Below are 21103 nucleotides of genomic sequence, written 5' to 3'. Positions count from 1 at the left end.
TCCAGATTAGCTTGCAATTTTGGAAAGATCACCCACAGTTACTTTTGGGGGACAGAGCTTGTTATCACCTTAACATAAGTATACAGCTCTAAATCAGCAGAGAAAAAATGCTTTTCTTTCTGCCACTCTGGACAGAAAGAGAAACTTTTCAACATGCATCAAACTCACACAAAATATTCCTGTTACATCTTAAAATGCATGCTAGAGGTAAAGATGAGTGCCCCAGATACAGTTTCTGATTTGAGACCAAAAGACATCAATTATCTGGTGACTGGTTGTTTTGTGTTGCTGTGATGAAGCTTAAACTTCATGCACCTGTTCCTATGTGGAAGTATCTATACCACACATGGTTAGATTAATGTATATACATTCTAGCAAGGAAACATTGAGCAATAAATATTTGTGCATGACCTGTGCATCTGCCTGACAAGCAAATTACTTTTATAAAAAAGCCAGATTTGTTAGATTTGTGTACCTACTAACAGTCCACTGTAAAAAAAAAAACCCTACAAACCAACCAAAGAAACAGAAAGATAAAAAACAAACAGGGTAAGACTTGGAATTATTCAAAGATGATCTTCATATTCCTTTGACTTCACTGAAGTTCAGCTGAGTAAAATATAGCAAATTCAGCCTCGAAGGACCCTGAATTCTTTTAAAATAAAAAAGCTTGAGATTAAAGATTTCTCATGCTTTATCTTGGAAACCAAACAGTTTATTTAATACTGTGGTCTAGTTAAGAAGAGATGCAAAATGTGATGTTTGAGATGGAACTGTGATGTCTTCTGTCTGAATGAAGCACCCCTCTCCAAAATAAAAGTAACATATTACATAACAACAAGTGTTCTTGCTGGGCAAAATTCCCAGTGCTCTGAACTGATTCAGCAACTAAGTTCCATTCTGCAGCCTATGTTGGGAACTATATTTGCATGACTTTTAGCGAGACTTAGATTCCCAATCACCCGAATTTATTGTAAAAATGGAGCAAAAGCTCCTGTGTTGCTTGCTGATTTTTGACATTTCCCTGACTTCTTTTACACTTAAGGATTGAGAGGACAACGTTTTATGACTGCATGAAAAATATTCACACCTTAGGTGTATCTTCTCTAGCCATTTCTCTGGAATAGTCTGTGACATCAAACTGGTATGTCACTTCTAAATGTTAGATAGTGCAGTGATATCTGGAAATAAATTGACATTGTAGAATATCTAGCTAGCTGCAGAAAGTACCTTTCAGAGATCATGATGTTCCCAAGTGTTTTGGGAATGGAACAAATCATAATTTTTATATATTTAATGTATGTATTTAACATATCTGTTCATTATTCACAAGTGTTTCTATATATTTTACAAGTACACTTGAGGTACAGATTGTGAATAAGTGGTCTGTAGTAAGTATTTAGTCACTGTTAAAATTTACTATTTGAACTTTAGGGCTGATCATCTACATTTTGCAGCTCTTGATTCTGTTTCTTGACTGGTTAAGGTAGTCTTCATACATAGTTTTCAGATCAATTTTGTTTCACTACTTATTAAGCTTTATTTCTTAATTAAAGAATCTTGAACACAGGTCAAAAATTCCCTATTTGGAACCATATAAATTAACAATTCTTGACAGATGGGTGAACAAATAATGAAAACATGAACAAATAATAAAATAAACTGGCTAGACTGAAGCCTTTCTGTCTTTGTTAAAAAAAAAAAAAAGAAAAGAATATATTCAGCATGTGGTCTTTGTAAGATGAACTTAATACCAAGCATGCAGAGGATTAGATTTCTTTTAGAATGCTGTTCTGGGTAAAACTAATGGTATATTTGGGCTAAGTAGTTGAAAACCTCATTTGAAGTTACCTTCTTGCCTGGCTTGTGGTTTACTGTAAACCATGGACATACTGAGTGTTCCCGGACCATGGTTCAAGAAAGTGCATGAAAACTTGTGCATTGCAGGTACACTAATCACATGAGTCATTATGTGTGTATTTCTAGTATCTAGTCAGGCTCCATGTGTGCGCAAAGATTTTTTGTTTCTTTGTTTAATCCAGAGGTCAAAATTCAAAAGTTAACTTTGCATATATACACCCAATTGGTGACTTTGAGGAAAATGCTCATACAAACCCATTTTACACATTTTATATATGCATCTCTGTTTACTTACTCTGTATATATTTCTATGTATGTATATTTCTTACATTATATATTTATTTGCTGAATTTCTTGCAGATGCATATCATTGCTGCATCATTTTGGTTACCCTTGTAAAACCTTGGCAAGGTTTTACAAATCTTTCCTGCAATTTTGTTTCCCCATTTTAAACAGAAATGTAGGCCCAAATATCTACTGAATTCAGAAGTAAGTGTGCTGAAGCTCAGATTTCATGTAGAAAACTTGCCAGTTTTCCCATTTCCCCGGGACAGGTTAGTTACCTAAAGAGGATCCTCTTCCCAGAGATCCACCAATCGGGCTGGGGATGCCACTCTTGTTTGTCACTGTCACTGGACTGCTTTTACTAGCTGGGAAGAGGTTCTGTGTTGGAGACGTTGGGGATTTGACAGGTTCAGCTGTTTTGGGTCGGGCTGAAAGATTCAGTGGCTGGGCTGCTTCATCCTACGAGAGTTTAATGTAAATAATTATTAGGAAAAGACAAATGAACACATCATTTTGCAAGCAGCAGTTACTTTACACCTCGAAGACAATACCACATTCTCCAGCAATAATAACAAAAGAAGCTAATTATCTGCCTCCTTTAAGATTCAACGAAAGGAAACCTCATTAATTTCTCTGTGTTATGCTTCTATTTACATTAACTATGTGGCTGGATCGTTCTTTTTGCCAAATTAAAATTTGAATTAGCTCACATTACAGCTTAATTTCCTAATGTGTTTTCGGAGATCTATATTAACCTAGGGCATTTACAAAGAATTATTTAAAATTTCCAGCAGCTCAGTAATGCTTTTGCATTGGTTCTATTTGAAAAGTTCCTGGCACTATAAAAATAAGTTATGTAGCTTATTTTTAAATGTATTAGAAACTAAGGAATCACAAGTACTTCTATGAAAGAATCATTTGAAAACCCTGACAGTTCTTTGGCCCACATTTAATGCTGCTGCTAACTTATGCAATCCATGCATCTTATTTTGAGTGCATCTTTTGTTTAGTAAAACAATCTATGCTGTTTCCCCATAACAGGAGATAAGAATTTCACTGAATTAAAATTCCTTCAATTACTATGGTAATGAATGCATACTATATAAATTTCAAAATATATTTTATTTTCTACTATTTCATTTTGTATATTTTACAGTATTTTATTATTCAAATGTGTCATGTATTTTTGACAGATTTATGTAAAATCAATTTTTTTTACACATAAATGGTATTCTGCTTCTTGTTTGATTCTTCTGTATTATTTCTGTATCCTGTAGTTATTTCTGCTGCACTCAACCTTTAATGTATCTGTATGTTTATTTGTATACAGAGAAGGAATGTTTTTTAAGGGTATGTAAATCTCATATCAGCACTTTTATATATTTTGATACTTCTCATAGGCAATTATGAAAGAAATTTTCTCTGACATATATCTCTTTTTTCAATGCTATAGGAGAATAAGTCCATCTAAGAAATATCTTAACTTTTAGAATAAGACTCATCCAAGCAATTAATCTCTTTGATCAGGATATCAACAACGCAACCCTCTTCCCATTCTTTGAGCTTGTTCCATTTGATTAATATGTTAAGCAAGACAGAGCATTTGGAAAATTGTGAAACTGATTTTCTGTAATTAAAAAGCCCAGTAAGACATACTTAAAATATGCCCAAAGCAGAATTAGGCTAGAATATCGTCCATATTTTAAAACACTGCACTGATCACTTCAAAGCTTAGCAATACATGTCAGAAGACAATAATACGCTACATTATCTCATCTTTTCTGTTCTCCTTACTGTCAAGCAGTGATTTAGCAACATACATTTGATCATACAAAATGCATTAAACAGGAAAATGTAACAAACAGGTATTTATAATGCCATCATACCTCCGGTTTTAAACTATTTCCTTAAAAGTGCATGACATTTTTGTTCTTCTTGACCTTGCAGTGTGCACAAATGTCCACACCTGGTCAGAGTCCAAGTGAAAGCAGAAACCCAAAGGTATAAGGGGCATAGTCCATTCTTATGCTTTGTGCCCATGTTTATATGCAAGCTGTTTCCTTACACGGATATAAAGTGGCTTCAATAAATTTCTTTAAGAGTTCAGAGTCCCTTTCAGACTATGAAGTTTGCCAGACTAGGTACTGTGAGCGTGTACACATAATGTATCTATACTACTATGTGCAATTTCCAAATAATTTTCTGCCTAGTACTGATACAATCGTGAAAAAAAACTAAACACTGCCAGAACCTGTTTGTTTGCACTTCATAGACAGCATTCTCATTTCAGCGAGGCAATCGAAAAGCTGGAAAACATTCTGGTCACTGACTTAAAAAGCCCCTATCATTACTTTTGAAAGATCAGACTCCTGTAAAAGAATTCCATTAGTTCTATAAATAATGCATGTAGTTAATACAAACAACTGTTTAAAAAAAGAGAAAATATAGAGGATTTGTTAAGCAACATATGACCACCAAAACTGTCATGTCTCATAAAGATAAAAATTTGCGTATAGGTACTGTTTATATACTAATAATTAATTTCTTCATTAGCCATTGGTATTTGTCCACACAAAGCAGTGTTTATCTTTAATATTTTCAATGCAATAGCGTGCTTAATAAAAACAACAATAAAAAGGCTTCTCTTTTATTAACATATATTTCAGTCCATTCAAGTTAAATTATGTAGGGAAACCCCCAAGAATTTGCATGTGGTCAACTCTGTAATAGGACTCAGCTGGCCACAAAGCTGGAATGGTATTGGCCTTGGTTCAAGGAGATATGTGCTTGAATTTAACCAGGGAAAATTTTACTCATATAGTAAAGGTTTGGTTTGGTGTAGATCCATTTGGCTCACTCATGAAATTACTTTTTCACATTAAAGTAGTCAGTAGTATATTCTCAATACCATAAATCATTGGTGTTAGGTATCACTAGACTATGGCAACTTGCTGAAACAGTTGGGCTTTGCTTTTGGTGGCTTCTGTATTGACCATAACAAACTCTGCATATGTGGTAAATTTCACTGACTGCTTTCAAGCCTGGCATTGGATTACAAGAGGTAAAATATTGGACTAATACACATCCACAGTTAAGTAAAGTGAACGCCTTGCTAAATAAATGTTAGATCTGGCCATAATGGAATAGTTTTTATTTATTAGTACTCTCAGCGTAGCAAAAAAGTGTCATAGAAATTTATCAGCCCAGGCAGAAATATCTACTCACCCACACTTTACCATGATGATTGATGATAATGAAAAAAAAGAATGATATTTTACTCTCATGTCAAAAAATAATAATAAAAAAGAAACCCTCACCGCACGCGAGTAATATCTTCCCAGGCTGATTCAAGGCTAAGGACTGTGTCCCTGTAAGGTGTTAGCAGCTAGCAAAAAAGTGCGTTTTCTCTCTCTCTCCACAGTCACTCTGTGCCTTCTTTAGATCTAGTTTAATAGTTCTGCTTTTATAGTGCTATCATTCAACTTGGTAAAACATCTAAACGTTGGTGTTTTTTAACAGTCTGAATTAAGTTGCTTCTGAGCATATTTGGTCTTATGAAATTCAGAACAACTGTAGGAGAACACAGCAATAAAAGCCAGCCAGTTCCACCCAAAGGTATGAGCTGCACCACAGATTTCACGGGGTGCACGATGTTCATTTCAAGCTGCTGGCAAATGCCATGTTGTAGCTGCCTCGTTCCAAGCAAGTGAGAATAAGCAGGCACAAGCATTCAGCAATGGCGCAAAACCAACAAGGAGCAGCTCGGTTGTCAGCAGCTGTGTGAAATCAGCAAAAGTCAAATCAATCTGCAGTGACACAATATTTCCCTCGAGTCCTGACTTACATCTTATTTTTATGTGAGGTTTTTCCAAAATTGTTGAATAAGTACAACTAGAGATTTGTAAAATAATTAGAAAATCTACAGACTCTCTCTCACCCTAACAATGAAAGCTTGCACCACATTTTAAGATACTCAAAAATTCAATAGGAAACAATGGACACCGTTTATGCACATGACTAGCTTAAAAAATAACCTTGAAAATATCACATTTTACTGATGAATCTGTTGTGCTGCCTGTGGTAGCAAGAGGGATGCCTAGCATTTTTGGAAGCAAGAAGTAAATGCTCTCTTCTCTTCTGTATGCTGATAATAGAGTACTAAACCTGAAAATTTCATTTTAATATTGAAGAACTTTCACATGGTTCAACTTCCAATTGTAAAACAATTAAATAGACCATGTAATCTCACTGCCCTTTTCAGATACCACTTTTTCTTTACTGAAAAATACCTTAACTTGAGTTACCGGGCTGGTCCCTCTCTTCTCATTTTTCATTCCAGTGGGTGAGAGTGCCCCCGTTGTATTTGGTGGCTGTGGAGTAGATGGCATTTTGGCTCCAGGAGAAACTTGCATGCTTGCCAGCTGAGCTGCATACAGTTGCTGGAAGACAAGAAGATATATAATATATTCTTGCAAAATTCCTAAGAAACGAAGCTGTAAATGTACATACTTTTTATTGCTCTGCTATTTCTTCCCTTAAAAGAAACAGATATTTTTTTTTTTCAGCACTTTCTTGTCTGTGTTTTTTCCCTTCTTGTTAGGGGCTTTTCCCTTCTTGTAAAAGAAAAAAAAAATTACTGGAAAACTCCACGCCCCAGTATCTTTTTTCTTAATTTGACTTTTAGCTGTTTTGTTGGGGTTTTTTCCTTCTTGCTAATGATGGTCATGGTAATGAGCAAAAGGTTATTCTGTGCCCTAATACTAAAAACAAAATTGGCAAAGTTATAAGGCTGTTTATGAAAAGGAGGTATAAACCCCTGTCAGAAACGAAAAAATACTTCAGGTCTTTCTGTTCTTACCCAGAAATTATCCACCAACTCCAGAACCTCTGCTGGCAGCTGACATAGGAATGGTTTGCTACCAAAAGGCAATGTTGCATCTTCTCTATACAGCAATGGAAGTTAAAATAGATGACAGGGCATGTCTCCATCTTGCTGTATGGTGATTGTTGTAACTTCTATAAATGCTAATAAGGAAAGTAGGCCTTAAAATTTCCTGTATGTAGTGATGAAAATCCAAAAACACCCTCATGGAACTTTTTAAAAATTTTAACTGAAACATAATAAAACATTTGTGTATTAAAATAAGCTATTCCTACCAATATAAAATATTTACTGAAAAAACCCAAATAGGTTTAATTTCCTTCCAGTGACCAAATTTAAACCCTCACCTTGAATTAGCATCAGCCATAATTCTTCTACCATAAACAGGGAAGATCCTAATCCCTCTTCTACATATAGATCTATATAAACTTTGCCTTATTAGTCAGAAAAAAGCCAGGTGGTTTGTATGTAATTTCCAACATTACTATCATTCAGATGGACAAATAAAAAAAATTACAGTAATCAAAAGCAGACCTTTCAGCACATGTAATTAAATGAAAGCTTAATAAAGAATAATTTGCAAGAGCCAGATGTGCTTATGTCATAATTGTTGCTTTCTTTGGAACAATTTCTCTAATATAACAAGCCTCCACAGAAATGAAAGTTACACAATACTATAAGCTCAGTGACTCAGTGGCTAGACAAACGTGTAAAGGAGGGGCAGAGTCAGAACTCTGGGTGACAAATGAAAACTTTTTTGATTCTTTGTTTGTTTCCTGCCACCCTTTTCAGCACCACACAGGGGCTACAAAAGGATCACAAATTAATATTTGGCAATCAACAGTGTTTAAATATTTTGGCTAAGGTATTATTTTTTTCTGCACTAGAAAACTAGAACAATTGAAAATAGAAAAAAGTCCCAGCTTTTGGTGATGTCCTGGATACTGAAAATGAAGCATTGTATACAGTAGTAAGTGGGAAGGGGGTTTCCCTACTACTGGGATCTTATCCCTTTTAGCATATTCTTCAGTTCGAGCTATGCTTGCTTAATAGGATGTTCTGCTTATATGAGAGTAAGAAGCACATTTCACAAAGTTCTGAAAGCCTGCACATTCTCGGCTCAGAAATAGTCACCATACTATGAACAAGATGATACAATAAACTTGATTACAATTTAGAGACAGAACCCAAAGTTTATAATGGCTTTCTCAGTGTTCTGTACTTTCTCTATTAAAATAAGGTTTTTTGTTGGTTTGGGGGGGGTGTTGGGTGTTTTTTGTTTTGGTTTTTTTGGTTTTTTTTTTTTAACATTAGGAACCAACTTAACATCTACTTCAGATATCTGGGGGAGATGACTTAGATTTTACTAAAAGTAGACTAAAACTTTAGTACATAATATAGTGTGTATTGCATTTTCAAGAGCAGGAAATGAATTCTATGTAAAAACAAAAGCAGGTTTATCAAGTAAAGTTCAAAAGAATTTTCTTCTCCCTTCTCAGGTAAGCCATCAGGGCAAAGGTGGGGTATGAGTCATTCTTTCTACAATATTCAGTCTTTCTTAAAGGATAAAAGTTGACACTGATGGCAAGCAGCACAGTGTGATGGGTTAACCCAGGCTGCTGCCAGCCCCTCTCTGCCACCCCCTCAACAGGATTGGGGAGAAAATAACATGGAAAAGCTCACAGGTTGAGATAAAGACAGGGAGATCACTTACCAGTTACCGACATGGGCAAAACAGACTTGGTTTGGGGAAAATTAATTTAATTTATTGTCAATTACAATAGAGCTGGATGGTAAGAGACAGATGAAGACTAAAATCCCCTATCCCTGCCATTTTACCAGGCTTGGCTTCACGCCATTCCTGTCACCTCTATCTTCTCCCACTCCAGCCTGGCTGCTGGCAGCGCTGTCCCTCATGTTTTGTACCTCGCTTTTCACTGCTGGTGCAGCCTTGTGCCCTTTCCAGAGTGCGTATTCCTGGGGTGCCACCAGCCTGGCTGGTGGCTTTGCTTGCCCTGTGGTAGGGCCACTGAGGGACCAGCTGGGGCTGCCCGGGGCCAGCACAGGGCAACCCCGGGCCTCTCCTCATGGCTGCTGCCTCTCCTCATGACCACCACCTCTCCCCACAGTGGCTGCCTCTCCTCACAGCAGCCACCTCTCCTCACGGCTGTCACCTCTCCTCACAGCCACTGCCTCTCCCCACGACCACCACCTCTCCTCACAGCAGCCACCTCTCCTCACGGCTGTCACCTCTCCTCACAGCCACTGCCTCTCCTCACAGCCACTGCCTCTCCTCACAGCGGCCACTTCTCCTCACGACCACCCTCTCCTCACAGACATGGCCTCTCCTCACAGCCACCGCCTCTTCTCATGACCACCCTCTCCTCACAGCCACAGACTAGCCTCACAGCCACCACCTCTCCTCACAGCCACCACCTCACAGACACAGCCTCTTCTCACAGCCACCACCTCTCCTCATGACCACTGCCCCTCCCCATGACCACCACCTCTCCTCACAGCCACCACCTCTCCTCACAGAAGCACCCCCACAGCCTGCCGGCTGGACACACATGGCTAATGGGATTTGTAGCCCAGTTAGCCATTACAAGGAAGCAAAAGTGCATTTATCATGTCCAGAAGCTGCAGCCATGGTGTAGCTGTGTCATGAGCAGATATCTCAAGACCACCAAGAAGAGAGGGACATATGCCAGCAGCCTGAGAAGGGCTGGTGGGTGACCTGGCACCTCAGCCCCAGTAGGACAGGCAACCGGAACGTCCACAGCACTTTCAAGCGTCACAGAGAGAGCAGCAAAAACCAAGCGGGCCGTTACAGTGACTGCCTAGAAAACCATTTGATTTTGGAAATACAAACATTAAAAGCAGAATAAAATTAGAATTATACACCACTCCCCTTCCAGTGTGTGGAGGGTGGTATTAGCAAGTAGTGTGAGGATGAAATGTTTCTAAAGGGTCACAGATAATGAAAGAAATCTTGTCATTTATATATGTGTATATATAATTCACCACTGGGTTACTCCAAGGTCATAGTACTGGCTTTAGGGTAGCATTTCTATAAATTCTTTTACTCCATAAAAGCAAATGTAAAAATACGAAACACTAATTAGCTTTCTGGTTTGCTTACAACAAAGCTGCTCCACAAACAAGTGCAAATCTTGCAAGAATTTGCACTAGCGCTAGCGACAGTGCTGTGTGGATTGGAAGGCTGTACAACTTCTAAACACCAGTTTGCATAGGGAGCTAGCCAGTCGGGAAAGATATGTGCACACTGCCGTTGCAGGGATGAAATGGATATTTTTGCAATTACCACTGTTGTGGCTTGAAACAGCAATTTAGGACCTCACATTGAGATGGTCAGGTTGTGAGGCTTTTATTTGCAATATTAAGGAGGGGAGGAGGGGGGAAACCCAAACATTGCATTGTTAACTTTTAATGCTCAAAAGCAAAAGTTTCAATGCAATCTTTTCTGTTGAAATTCTAACCTACTGACTATTGAATAGTGACTAAAAACATTAACCTAGCACATAAAGAGCATTTCATAACCCTCATGCCAGCCACTGACTCAGAAGGCTCTTCATTACAAATTAGATATTCAAAACCATCAAGTATTCATGATTGTTTTAAGGAGCCTTAAAAATATATACCCTGTTCTTTAGTTTTTTTAAAAGGTCACTAAATTAGATTCTTACAATTCAGTTCCCAGCATCTAAAGATAAGTAGTGCTGCTTTTGAATTACTGAGTGCTCCTGAAATTGAAAACAATTTTGAAAACCAGCTCACTTAAGGGACGTGAGTAAGGATGTAGTTTTACAGTTTGCAGAGCCAGTTTTCTTCTAATGTCGTGATCTGACACAAGAGTGGGATTCTGCAATGCTGCAAGTCTCAAGGCACTGGCAAGTCTCACATTTAGGCACCTGTGAACTTCCAGGCTTATGGACTTAAGCAGTTGTTACTGAAATCTTATTCCACCTGTAATCAACTAAAAACCTGAGGGGAATTTATGGAAGCTGGAGGTCACTATGAGTCTGAATGATGTTCATCTACCTAACAAAAATGGCAGATGAGTGGGAAAGCGCTGTACTCAGCATGTGCACAGCAATGCACAAGTGCATACTGATTTTTTTGCCTGGAAACAGCAGAAATCATACTAAGCCTTTGCTATAGCTTAGAGCTACCATCCAAGAAGAACTGAATAACTAACAAAAATAATAATCCAGGGGTGGTGGTATTTTCTGCTTCAGAAATTGCCTATGGCATTTGATGAATTATTTCCATTTTCACCCTTTTTATATAAAGTATCATCCACGATTTAAAATTTGTCAAAAACCCTATAAACTAATAATAGAGCACCTTGACTGATCCAAATGTTAAAACTTTTCTTAATGCCATCCAAGTTTCACGATGCCTTTGCAAGATATTTTCACAGTACAGAAGCATAACTGCCTTTGCTGCCAGGGTTCATTAATGCCACGCCAGAGGACAAAGGCCTTTGTCTTATGCATCCCTTTCAGAGGTTTCAACACTTTTTCTATAGTTTTCCAATAACTTTCAATAATCAAAACTCTTTCACTAGCTCAGGTCCCTTGCCCGTATGACTTCTTGCTTCCATGTAGGCCTGTGACATTCCTAGACGCATGCTCCCGCCACATGACATGGAGCACAGCAAATAAGCACAGCGCAAAGCTTTCCAGGCACCAGCTGCTTCCTTTTTTTACAGCAGAAATGCTGACACTTGCCTCTTAGGCTGTATCTAAAGGAATTAATAAAGGTGAAGAATTTTGAGGATCAAATTTTACAGATGTAACACATGATGAGGAAAATAGAACAGGCCTTAAATCAACACAGGTCAGGGAGATCTGCACTGACAACAACTTGTTAACTTTGTGACAGGCTGGTTTACCACCTAACAGAACTATGATAATCGTAACATTCTTATCAGTGGCTTGTCGATGACGGGACTTATGAAAAAAGTTTGTTTAGAGAAGATATTTCAATAAAGAGAAAGTGATCAGCTGCTGCATAGGAGAGAGGAAGTTCAGATGTATGGGTCCAGGGAGGAAATGAGAGAGCAGTTGCACTTGTATATATGAGAAGATAAAGGCAAGGTCTGAAGACATTTCAACTGGCTGTGCTGGTGAGGAAGAATTTGGTCACAACAGTGGCGATACAATTCAGACATTATTTTTGCAGCACAATTCTGAAGAAACTATAGCAAAGCCATATGTGACACATGGAGATAAGAAAGAGAGCGTTGAGATACTCAGTGTAGCAAATAATCAAAGTGCATGTGATGAGGGCTGGCCTAGCATGATGAATTGCAATGGATGTACTTGGAAGATGCCCCACAAAGAAATTCAGTAGAAGGTGGCTTGATTCCAGAAGGAAGGAATCTGCTCTAGAAACATTTACCCTTTCATTTTGTTTTACTAAGATTTATGGCCAGAATGTAAAAACCTTCTCCTTTTCCTGTATTTGTACATTATTTCTCCAAAGGTGCTAGATTATTTTTTTTTCTCAGAAACAAATGATAATTTTTATGGACCCTAATTAATTCTAAAGTCTTCCATTACTAAAAATGCAAGTCCTATGCCACATCTTCAACAAATACATTTGCTACAGTAAATGAAACCGAACAATAAAACTACTGAGAATCAAGTGAGAATCCTTATTTGTCAGCATTTTAAACAAATTGTGCAAAGCTGAAATATCTTATTTATAGAGATGAAAGTTCAGCTATTTAGACAATGAGTAATTTGGTTTCTAAAGATGAAAAACTCTAAGGAGTGACTGCAAGTGCTATTGAAATCCTGCACTACAAGAGGTAATGCAGTTATTTTTTTCTGTAGTATATTTAGTACATAGTGTTGCAAATATATAATTCCAAAATTTTCCTTTCGAATATGTAACATGCAATAATAATACTTAGAAATGTCTGATCACAAAGGGCTTTTGCAAGCTCACTGAAACCAGTAACATCTTTACTATTTCCAGTGCACATTTCTGAAAAGAACCTACCCAAAATAAAAGCCACTGTTGGTGGGACTGCTTATTTCTTATTATTGGTTAAAGGTGCTTAAAATAAGCTTGATGCTGAACAGATTAAAGGAAACAGAGACTTTGTTTGAAAAAGTTTTTCTTCTGTTTGGAGAAAGAATGGATTAGCGCTCAAACCCATGCTTTTGGGTATCATAGATAGCAACTGTGGAAAGTAAGGTTAAGTGCTGACCTGAGCCCGATGTCACTGGTATAGCCTTCAGCAGTTCAGGCATGGTAACCTTTTCAAAAAGCAGTGCAGAAGCATAAATGTCCTACTCAAAAATTTCACACACATCTTAGTGCAAGAACTGTTTCTAAAGAAACATTAATTGCACTTATTCCTTCCTATTGTTGTATATCAATGTATTTTTTTTATAATGGCATGTCTTTTGCAACAAATATGCTCAGTGACTAACACTGCAGTTGAGACCTCTACTTAGCACCAAGATAAGAAATGGAGTTATTGGCTTATATATATAAGAATATATATATATTCTTACAAAAAAGCATGTGGTTATTTTTCTTTTTGTTTTAAGATGGGTTTTATGCAGATCCTTAGAGTGAGAGGTAGGTTAACAGAAAACGACATCCAGAAACACAAGACAGCCTAGAGTAACTCATCAGCAGCTTAACCATGTGACAAACCCAGGGGCAACTCGAAGGCAGCTACTGCCTGTGGAGTCTGCCAAGAAGCCAGATGCCATCACCAGAAAAACACCTTCCACAGCTCAGCATCTGTGTTCTAGCTGTGCTCTCCACACAAAAGGAAAAGGAGGATAAGGGGAAAGAGGAGGAAAGGTGCATACAAAATTGTTAAAGGAAATGTACATACACATGAAAGCAACACTTACTTCAATTTAAAAATCTAAAACTTTGAAAAATCAAAGCTTTTCCTGATGAAATCAAGATCCCTTCAAATTAATAGATAGTATGTCTTATGCTAAAAGTGTACGTTTTCTTTTGTTTTACAATATAATTCTGCAGGCACTACCTGCTAAAACAAGATATGTTATAAATTTGTTCTGATGAAATTTGGATGTGTCAGTAGCGTTCTATCAGTTTGTTCTAAGAAAAGTAATAACAAATGAAAATAAGGTAAGTTTTACAGATTTGCTAGTACTGTGGACCAGACCCTCCTCTGATTTTAGTAATAATAGCCTACTATCAAGGACCAAGTATGCAACATTAACTTAACTGACAGGTTTTTGCTAAATAACTGAGAACTATTTGGTTTTACATGGGTATATCTGAAATGGCATCAATCAAGCACAGCTACATGAAGATGGAGTAACAATTCGGGGGAAAGTGTTTAATTTAGAAATATGGTACATAATAAGTAACAGTACACTGCAAATACATCTTTTCCTATACAGAATCCAAGTGTCATCATTCTTTTCTTTCCCCTGTTTGTACATGCCTAACCTATCCACAGTGGACATAACATTCTGATTTTAAACACCTATATATCACCCTGGTGCAAAGTCTGCTCATTGTTACAGAGTGTTAATAGCCTCTACTTCTTATAATAATGTACCAAATACCTTTGCAAAAAGGCATTCAGGTGTAACACGAGCAGGCAGCTAATGAATTATCATAACTAATGTCATAATAACAAGGATTGTTGCAGTGATTATTTATGCACTTGCTAGCTAATGTGCTTTCGGATTTCTTAAAGCCCAATATGTGCAAACAAACGAACTGTGTTTGTGAAAATACAAATAATACATTTTGTAGTTAGAGATGGAGTTAGAAGACTTCAGTTTTCCCTATAGCTTCAGGTGTGCGTCTACTGAAAAGAATTCTTTCTTAGCTAAAAGAATGATTTTACCAGTTATTCATATGCATTCACTTCAGGTTTTTTGAACTATTACCACCAGTAATTTCAGTGTCTGTTCAGTTGCTCTTCTATATATTGTCTAGGGAAATTTTTATGTGGCCCTAAATTCCACTCAATTCCTGTCTCCTTAGGAGGTACACATGCCTGTTTTGCTTCTCGCTCAAGCTGCAGAGTAACAGATACCTCATTTCACCACTGAGTGTCTGCTGGTTCCAACTCCTTTTACTGACCAGAAATACATTGTACTCATTCAGAAAAAGAAAAATTACTCTCATCCCTTCTATTGCCCTGCTGTGGATAATGGCCAACCCACACCGAAAATAAAAGAATCTCCACACATTTTAGATACTGCAGCTTGTATTGTTGCAGTACTGCAAAATAACAGCTTTATTTTGTTAAAAGGGCCTAACTTTAAGTGGACCATGGAATATTTATGGCTCTCAGTAGTCCTTTGAAAGAGTTATCTTATGTTTTTATGCCGATCATGGGTCAGAGGTTCAAATCAGCACTTCTTTCTGTCACTCCTTATATGTTTTACTATAATTTACAGCTCAGCAAGAGGACTCATAAAACAAAAGTGTCTATTTTACTTCAGCAACTAATTCTAGCTAATCAAAGCTTTCCAGCAAAACAACCCAGCATGAAACTCTGCGTGGAAAATATGCAGAGAACAAAGTGTTTTGTCAAATAACACATCTCATGATGTAAACACATATGTCTCTTATAGGAAATTTTATCGCTTCCACATTATCGGCACACAAAAGGAGCATTCTTGTCGCAGACCTGGTGCGACTGTGGAGCCATCGTCATTGGAAACAAGAGCCTGATTAGGTTCCCACACAGATATGAATAGGTTTTCTTTTTTTAGTGTAATGCTGCCTTTCTTATTTCTTAAACAGACTAGTAATTGTGGCTGTAAAAACAGTGAATTGTGTTTGGACGACATTTGTTTCTTCGTATTTTTTTTTAGCTACCCAATGACACCAATTATCCCATATGGTTGTCCTCTTCTGGAAAGTCTGAGTTAATCCACAGCTGTGAAGATGAAGACGCACCCAGCAGGCTCTAAATCTGGTGGGTCTCTTGTCTGCTAATAAAGTCCACAGTCTGCTGGACAGATGTTAAGAGGATCTGTTAAATAACTCAGTGACAAAGATCCAGACTTCTGTTGGGGAAAATAATTAGCAAAACCATATCTGTTCTTCATAGATTTTCATTTCTTGCCTCATCTTTTGGAGAAATGAACTTTCATTACTTGATAGAGTCCCACAGCACATATAAAATAGGTCCTGCTCAAAATATGAATGGACTAAATGATTGCATTGGCATGTGTTCTGAAGAAATGATAGATCTTTCTGTCCTTGACTTATTCTTGCATGCTATGGTTTCCTGCACTATTATTTTCAGTTTGGCTTTATTCATCATGGTACAGGCTTGTATTGGGAGAGGCTGAATAAGTACTGTCAGCTATAAAATACCTACTTAAATTTTTAATGTAATGGGAAACGTAAACCGAAGATGGAATTACCATTTGACTTAATTTTCTTTACATGTTATTAACATTGCTTATTCTTAAATAAAGGGATTATAGATAATACATTCTGGCCCCAAGGCTCATGCTGATGTTATGGCAAAAAAAACCCACCCAAAACAAACAAGCTAAAAAAAGTGGAATGAGAAGATACCTGCAGCAAGACCCATGTTTAGAGACTTACTCACTCTCTGTTCCCGATCCTCCACCTGTTTATCATCATGGCCTGACAGCATGCACATCAAATCCCAAAGTCTCTCTCAGCTAGAGTCATGTGAATTTGGAGAAATGCTACAGAGCTAAAATATATGCACCAGTGCAATCAAGAACTAACTTGCCTTCCGGCACATGTGCATTAAGGTGCTCTTAAGATCATTTCTGTTGTGTTTGCAAACTGTATTTCTCATTCTTTTGACCTCATCCTGCTTTGACATAATGAAGTAGAAACGGCCATCAAAAAGCTCGCTCTGCTTTGTTGCCTAAATGCAGCAACCCTCATTTAGACATTGTTCCTGAGATCGTGCCCCTTAGAAATCAAATGGCTTTGATTTCATTGATTTATGACAATTAAATACAATCTCTCAGCAACTGCCTGTTCACACCCTGCTTACTGTAAAGCTGTGGGCAAAGCCAAGAAAGAATGCTTAGATCTCAAATAAATTATCAATCACTTCAAGTAGCTAAGACAATGTATCTAATTTGGCACCTGGCAGTTGCCTCTGTAATATTGTATTTGTTTCCCCTTAGGAAGTAAAGCCATTGGTTTATTAGTTTTACTGCACCTTGACAAGTTTCAAAGATAAAATGTCACCCTATCACCCTATGAGGCTGCTGGGAATTTTTAATGAGATGGCATCAAAATTGTGACAGAGAAGTTTACTCTCTGCAAAAAAAAAAAAACCGCATTAAAAAATGTATCCTGAAATTTTATTTTATACAATTAAGTTCAGACAGTACATTGGGTATCTTATATCATCATAAAATACATGTAACACTGGCTCTATTGAAATAAAATAACTACTCAGCTCACAAGTGTCAGAGTCTCTGATATTTAAATGAGACTTCCTATTTCTTCCGATGTGACCGAGTCAAAAATCTAACCCCGTGAAGTGCAAGTACTGGTCCTAAGCCCCTCAGAGACAAAACTATATTTCTACCATGTCAGAAAAGAATAAAAGGGAGGCTGAAAGGCTGACCAGGGAGGACAGAGTAACAGCCACTAAAAAAAAAAAAGAAAATATATATATAAATAAATTTAAAAATTGCAAGCCTTCTGCAGTGTATATGGAGCTCTTGCTTTCTGAAGCGCAATTCCCTTGTGAAGCCACTGACTGCAGGGAGAAGCACAAATCCTCACTGACTTGGTGGTTGTGTCTCACCTCATTTCACTCTTTTTTTTTTTTTTTTTTTTTTTTTTTCCCCTTTCCAAACAGACTGAGTGTTGGTCTGCTGAGAATATAATGCTAAGCCACTTTTCCTGTAGAGTTTTTAAACTGGGCCTCTGAGAAAGAGTTTGATACAATTCAATGACTGAAGTAATACCTTTGTCCATCTGAGCATTAAATGGCCCATTGAAATACAGCTTAGTTAGAAAGAATTCCAGTAAATGGTGCTTTCTAATTTTTTTTATTATTATTATTATTCCTCTCCCAACAGATTACAGCCTGGATCTGAAAATGCAGTTCAATCACTTTTGGTTGCCTCTCAGGTCAGCCCTTTAGCCAGTGTTAATTAAATATAACCCCTTTAGAATACTGGAGGTTAAATGAGAGCAACAAACTGGTCTTCTTCAAAATATTAGCTCATGCTCTCCAAAGCTGTAATCTGTTTGGGAGGGCCCTCATTTAAACACATTGGTCTTCATGATGAAAATTTTAAGGGGCAGGGGGGCAGAATCCATGCTAAATGCTATTTTGTGCCACAGCTAGTACTCACAAAATATTAAACACCTATTTCCATGCAATATGCCATGTCTATTGTGCTTAAATAACACACATCATAAAGGAAAGTGCTGCAGCAGACAATTTAGGCCATAGCAGCACATACAGCACAATTTCCAACTTGATAAAGTGAAACTATAAAGAATCAATGCATAAGTCAGACAGCTTCCATACCTAATATTCTTCCCTGCAGCTATTAGAAGTTCATATTTTTGTCTCTGGTAGGCATGAACATTAGAATACCTTCAATTTCATGTCTTCAGTCACATTTTGTTGTCTTTTCCATACAATTTGACCAGACCATGAAATTGGAAAGTAGCTGAAATTGTCTTTTTTTATCTTAATGATTTTAAATGAGAAAAGGAGGTTTTTCTGTAATCTATTTGTTTCCTGCTTTGTAAAAAGTTTCCTAAAGTATTCATAAAAATTTTACTATTAAATTAGTTGAAAGAAAGCTTTTTAATACATGGTAATTAGTCTTGTCTTTCTGAACATGACTTTACTGTAAATACTCCTCCTTGACTATCCCTTTGTCCCAAGATTCCTTAGAAGAACGCAACCAAGCGATAATTCAGCATTATTGCTGCTTCAGTGCACTAATCACTTAAAGAGCAGCAAGGACCCTATGTTTACTGCCACAAGGCTCCTGCAGCCTCCTGGCCTAAGGCAGGCTTCCCAGCCCAGCAGCATCCAGATGTCAAGAGGAATATCCAGGTCCTGATGCAGCATGCCGCTCCATTCCAGTATGGCCTAAACATCTGTTTCATCTGCTGGCGTACAACCTGCTGAATACACTGAGACTGCCACACAAAGTAGGGAATTGAATGAGGGTGGGAGTGAAATACTGCAGTTGCATAGCTCCTTATACTTATCACTAAAAAACTCTCTGCAGACACAAAAATTAACATTAAATGCTTGGAACCCCAAAACTGGAGCTTGATCATTTGCTGTCTCAAATGGAGCTCTCCAGACTAAAAGTCTAGACAAACAGCAGGAAGGACAATGTGATAATTAAACCCCCTCACCTTCCTACACAATATATACTTAGCGTTTTCTCTTCTCATGGAGGAAAAGGTCACAACACCTTAGCTCCTCACCTCACTGATTTTACCCTGGCTTAATCCTTTATGGTGCAAGAAAAGGACAAAAGAAGAAAAAGCACAGAAGTATGAAACACAAATCCCTAGTTACTGTTGTAACAACTGCTTTTTACACAAAGCACTTCAAAATGAGGTGAACTTAGTCATCTATTACATATTTATAATTTCCTATAGATAGTGACTCCGGAGTTCTAAAACAATAAGCACCTTTTATCTAAAAGATAGGAATATGTAAATAGCGACAGTTTATCTTGAGGCATGACAAAACCAGCAAGCATTTTAGTTAATCCAGATTAAGTTCTGACAAAGAATAAAGGAATGCTAACTGTTCTCATCTCTTTCGCTTCATGTATCTATTCTCTTGTATTTTTGCTAGCAACAATAATGGAATAGTTGCATGCTACCATGCAAATTCTTTGAGCTGTTTATGACAGCAAGATCAAAGCTCAAACTGAGAGTGCATCATTTTTTTGCTGTATTTTTTGCTCAAGAAGAGGACCTAATGAGAGGTATTTAACCAGGAGTCTTCCTCTGCACCTGCAGAGCGGGAGCACTCTCACAGTGCAGCCTCATGGCTCACTTTTTTCTCTGGCCAGCCTGGGGACATGGCTTGCCTCTGCATGCCAGGAAACAGGAGCATGGAAGGCAGGAGGGACTATATACTGTGTCCTGCCTCCGCATGGGGTGAGCACCTGTACCCAGAAACTTGGAAGCACCCCTCAGACCTTCCACTGAAACACACCCTCTATGAACCTGAACCAACCACCACCTTCTTTGTGCTGCTTGTGAAATGAACACGCTGGTGCTGCAGTACTACAGCGTCTGAACCAGGTATATCTGAATACAGTCATAAACTACTCCTATTAAAGGTAAAATGTAAGCATTAATAAATCCTCCTATTTTAAGAAAATATTGTAAATATCAAGAAAAAACAGAATGCAACAATATGTAAAAACGTCATCAAATGTGTACAGCCATTTCCTTTGCAGGAGGATAACAGAAACATCAATAAAATCTTTCTCTTAAGCACAAAGTTTTGCATTCCTTCATTTAATGTTGTCAGATTACTGATACGCTATTTCTCGATCACAATTCTCCTGTTATTTGCCATGCACAGGGAAGAACACAACAGATTTATCTTTGTAATTCTCCCAGATTATATGTTGTACTACACAGCTTGAAAATTGGCAAAAAATCTTTAACTGCTTTTATGATTTCACAAAATAACTGTGACACACTCTGCTTAAAACTATTATGTATTTGATATAGAAGTAAACAGATAAATAATATATAAGTTCATTTAAGCCTAAATACCTTTGGTAGAAAGCCACTCACAGCAAAGTACAACTGCATTTGCTTGAAAAAGTAATTTTGAGTAGATAATGTTATTTGACAAAAGATAGGAAATGTTGAAAAAAAATCTTTATGCTATGTTCACTTCTATTAGAAATTGCTGTTGGCATTGTTATAAATTCTACCTCATCAAAATTGTGGATAGCACCAAGTCAACAGAGTAACAAGCTCACCTAGGAAAGCAAGGACCAGGAAGCATGGCTCCAAAGATAGCTGCAAACAAAAGGCTTTAGTACTTTAAACTCCTTCTCCTGTGTCTAA

General features: G+C 37.4%; 1 protein-coding gene across 9 annotated transcripts in view; it reads right to left on the bottom strand.

Moving 5' to 3' along the window:
* SOX6 (SRY-box transcription factor 6) overlaps positions 1-21103 on the bottom strand; it is a 372748-nt gene that overhangs the window by 59019 nt on the left and 292626 nt on the right. For all 9 annotated transcript variants that reach the window (XM_037401650.1, XM_037401652.1, XM_037401645.1 and 6 more), the window contains 2 exons: positions 6435-6584; positions 2424-2604 (listed from right to left, as the gene is read on the bottom strand). In XM_037401650.1, the coding sequence (XP_037257547.1) occupies positions 2424-2604; positions 6435-6584 (331 nt within the window). The remainder of the gene's footprint in view (positions 1-2423; positions 2605-6434; positions 6585-21103) is intronic.

This window comes from Falco rusticolus, chromosome 10 (genome assembly GCF_015220075.1).
Source record: "Falco rusticolus isolate bFalRus1 chromosome 10, bFalRus1.pri, whole genome shotgun sequence".
NCBI classification, from domain to species: domain Eukaryota; kingdom Metazoa; phylum Chordata; class Aves; order Falconiformes; family Falconidae; genus Falco; species Falco rusticolus.
The sequence above is the reverse complement of the archived record's forward strand: the minus strand, read 5'-3'. Positions and strand labels throughout refer to the sequence as shown.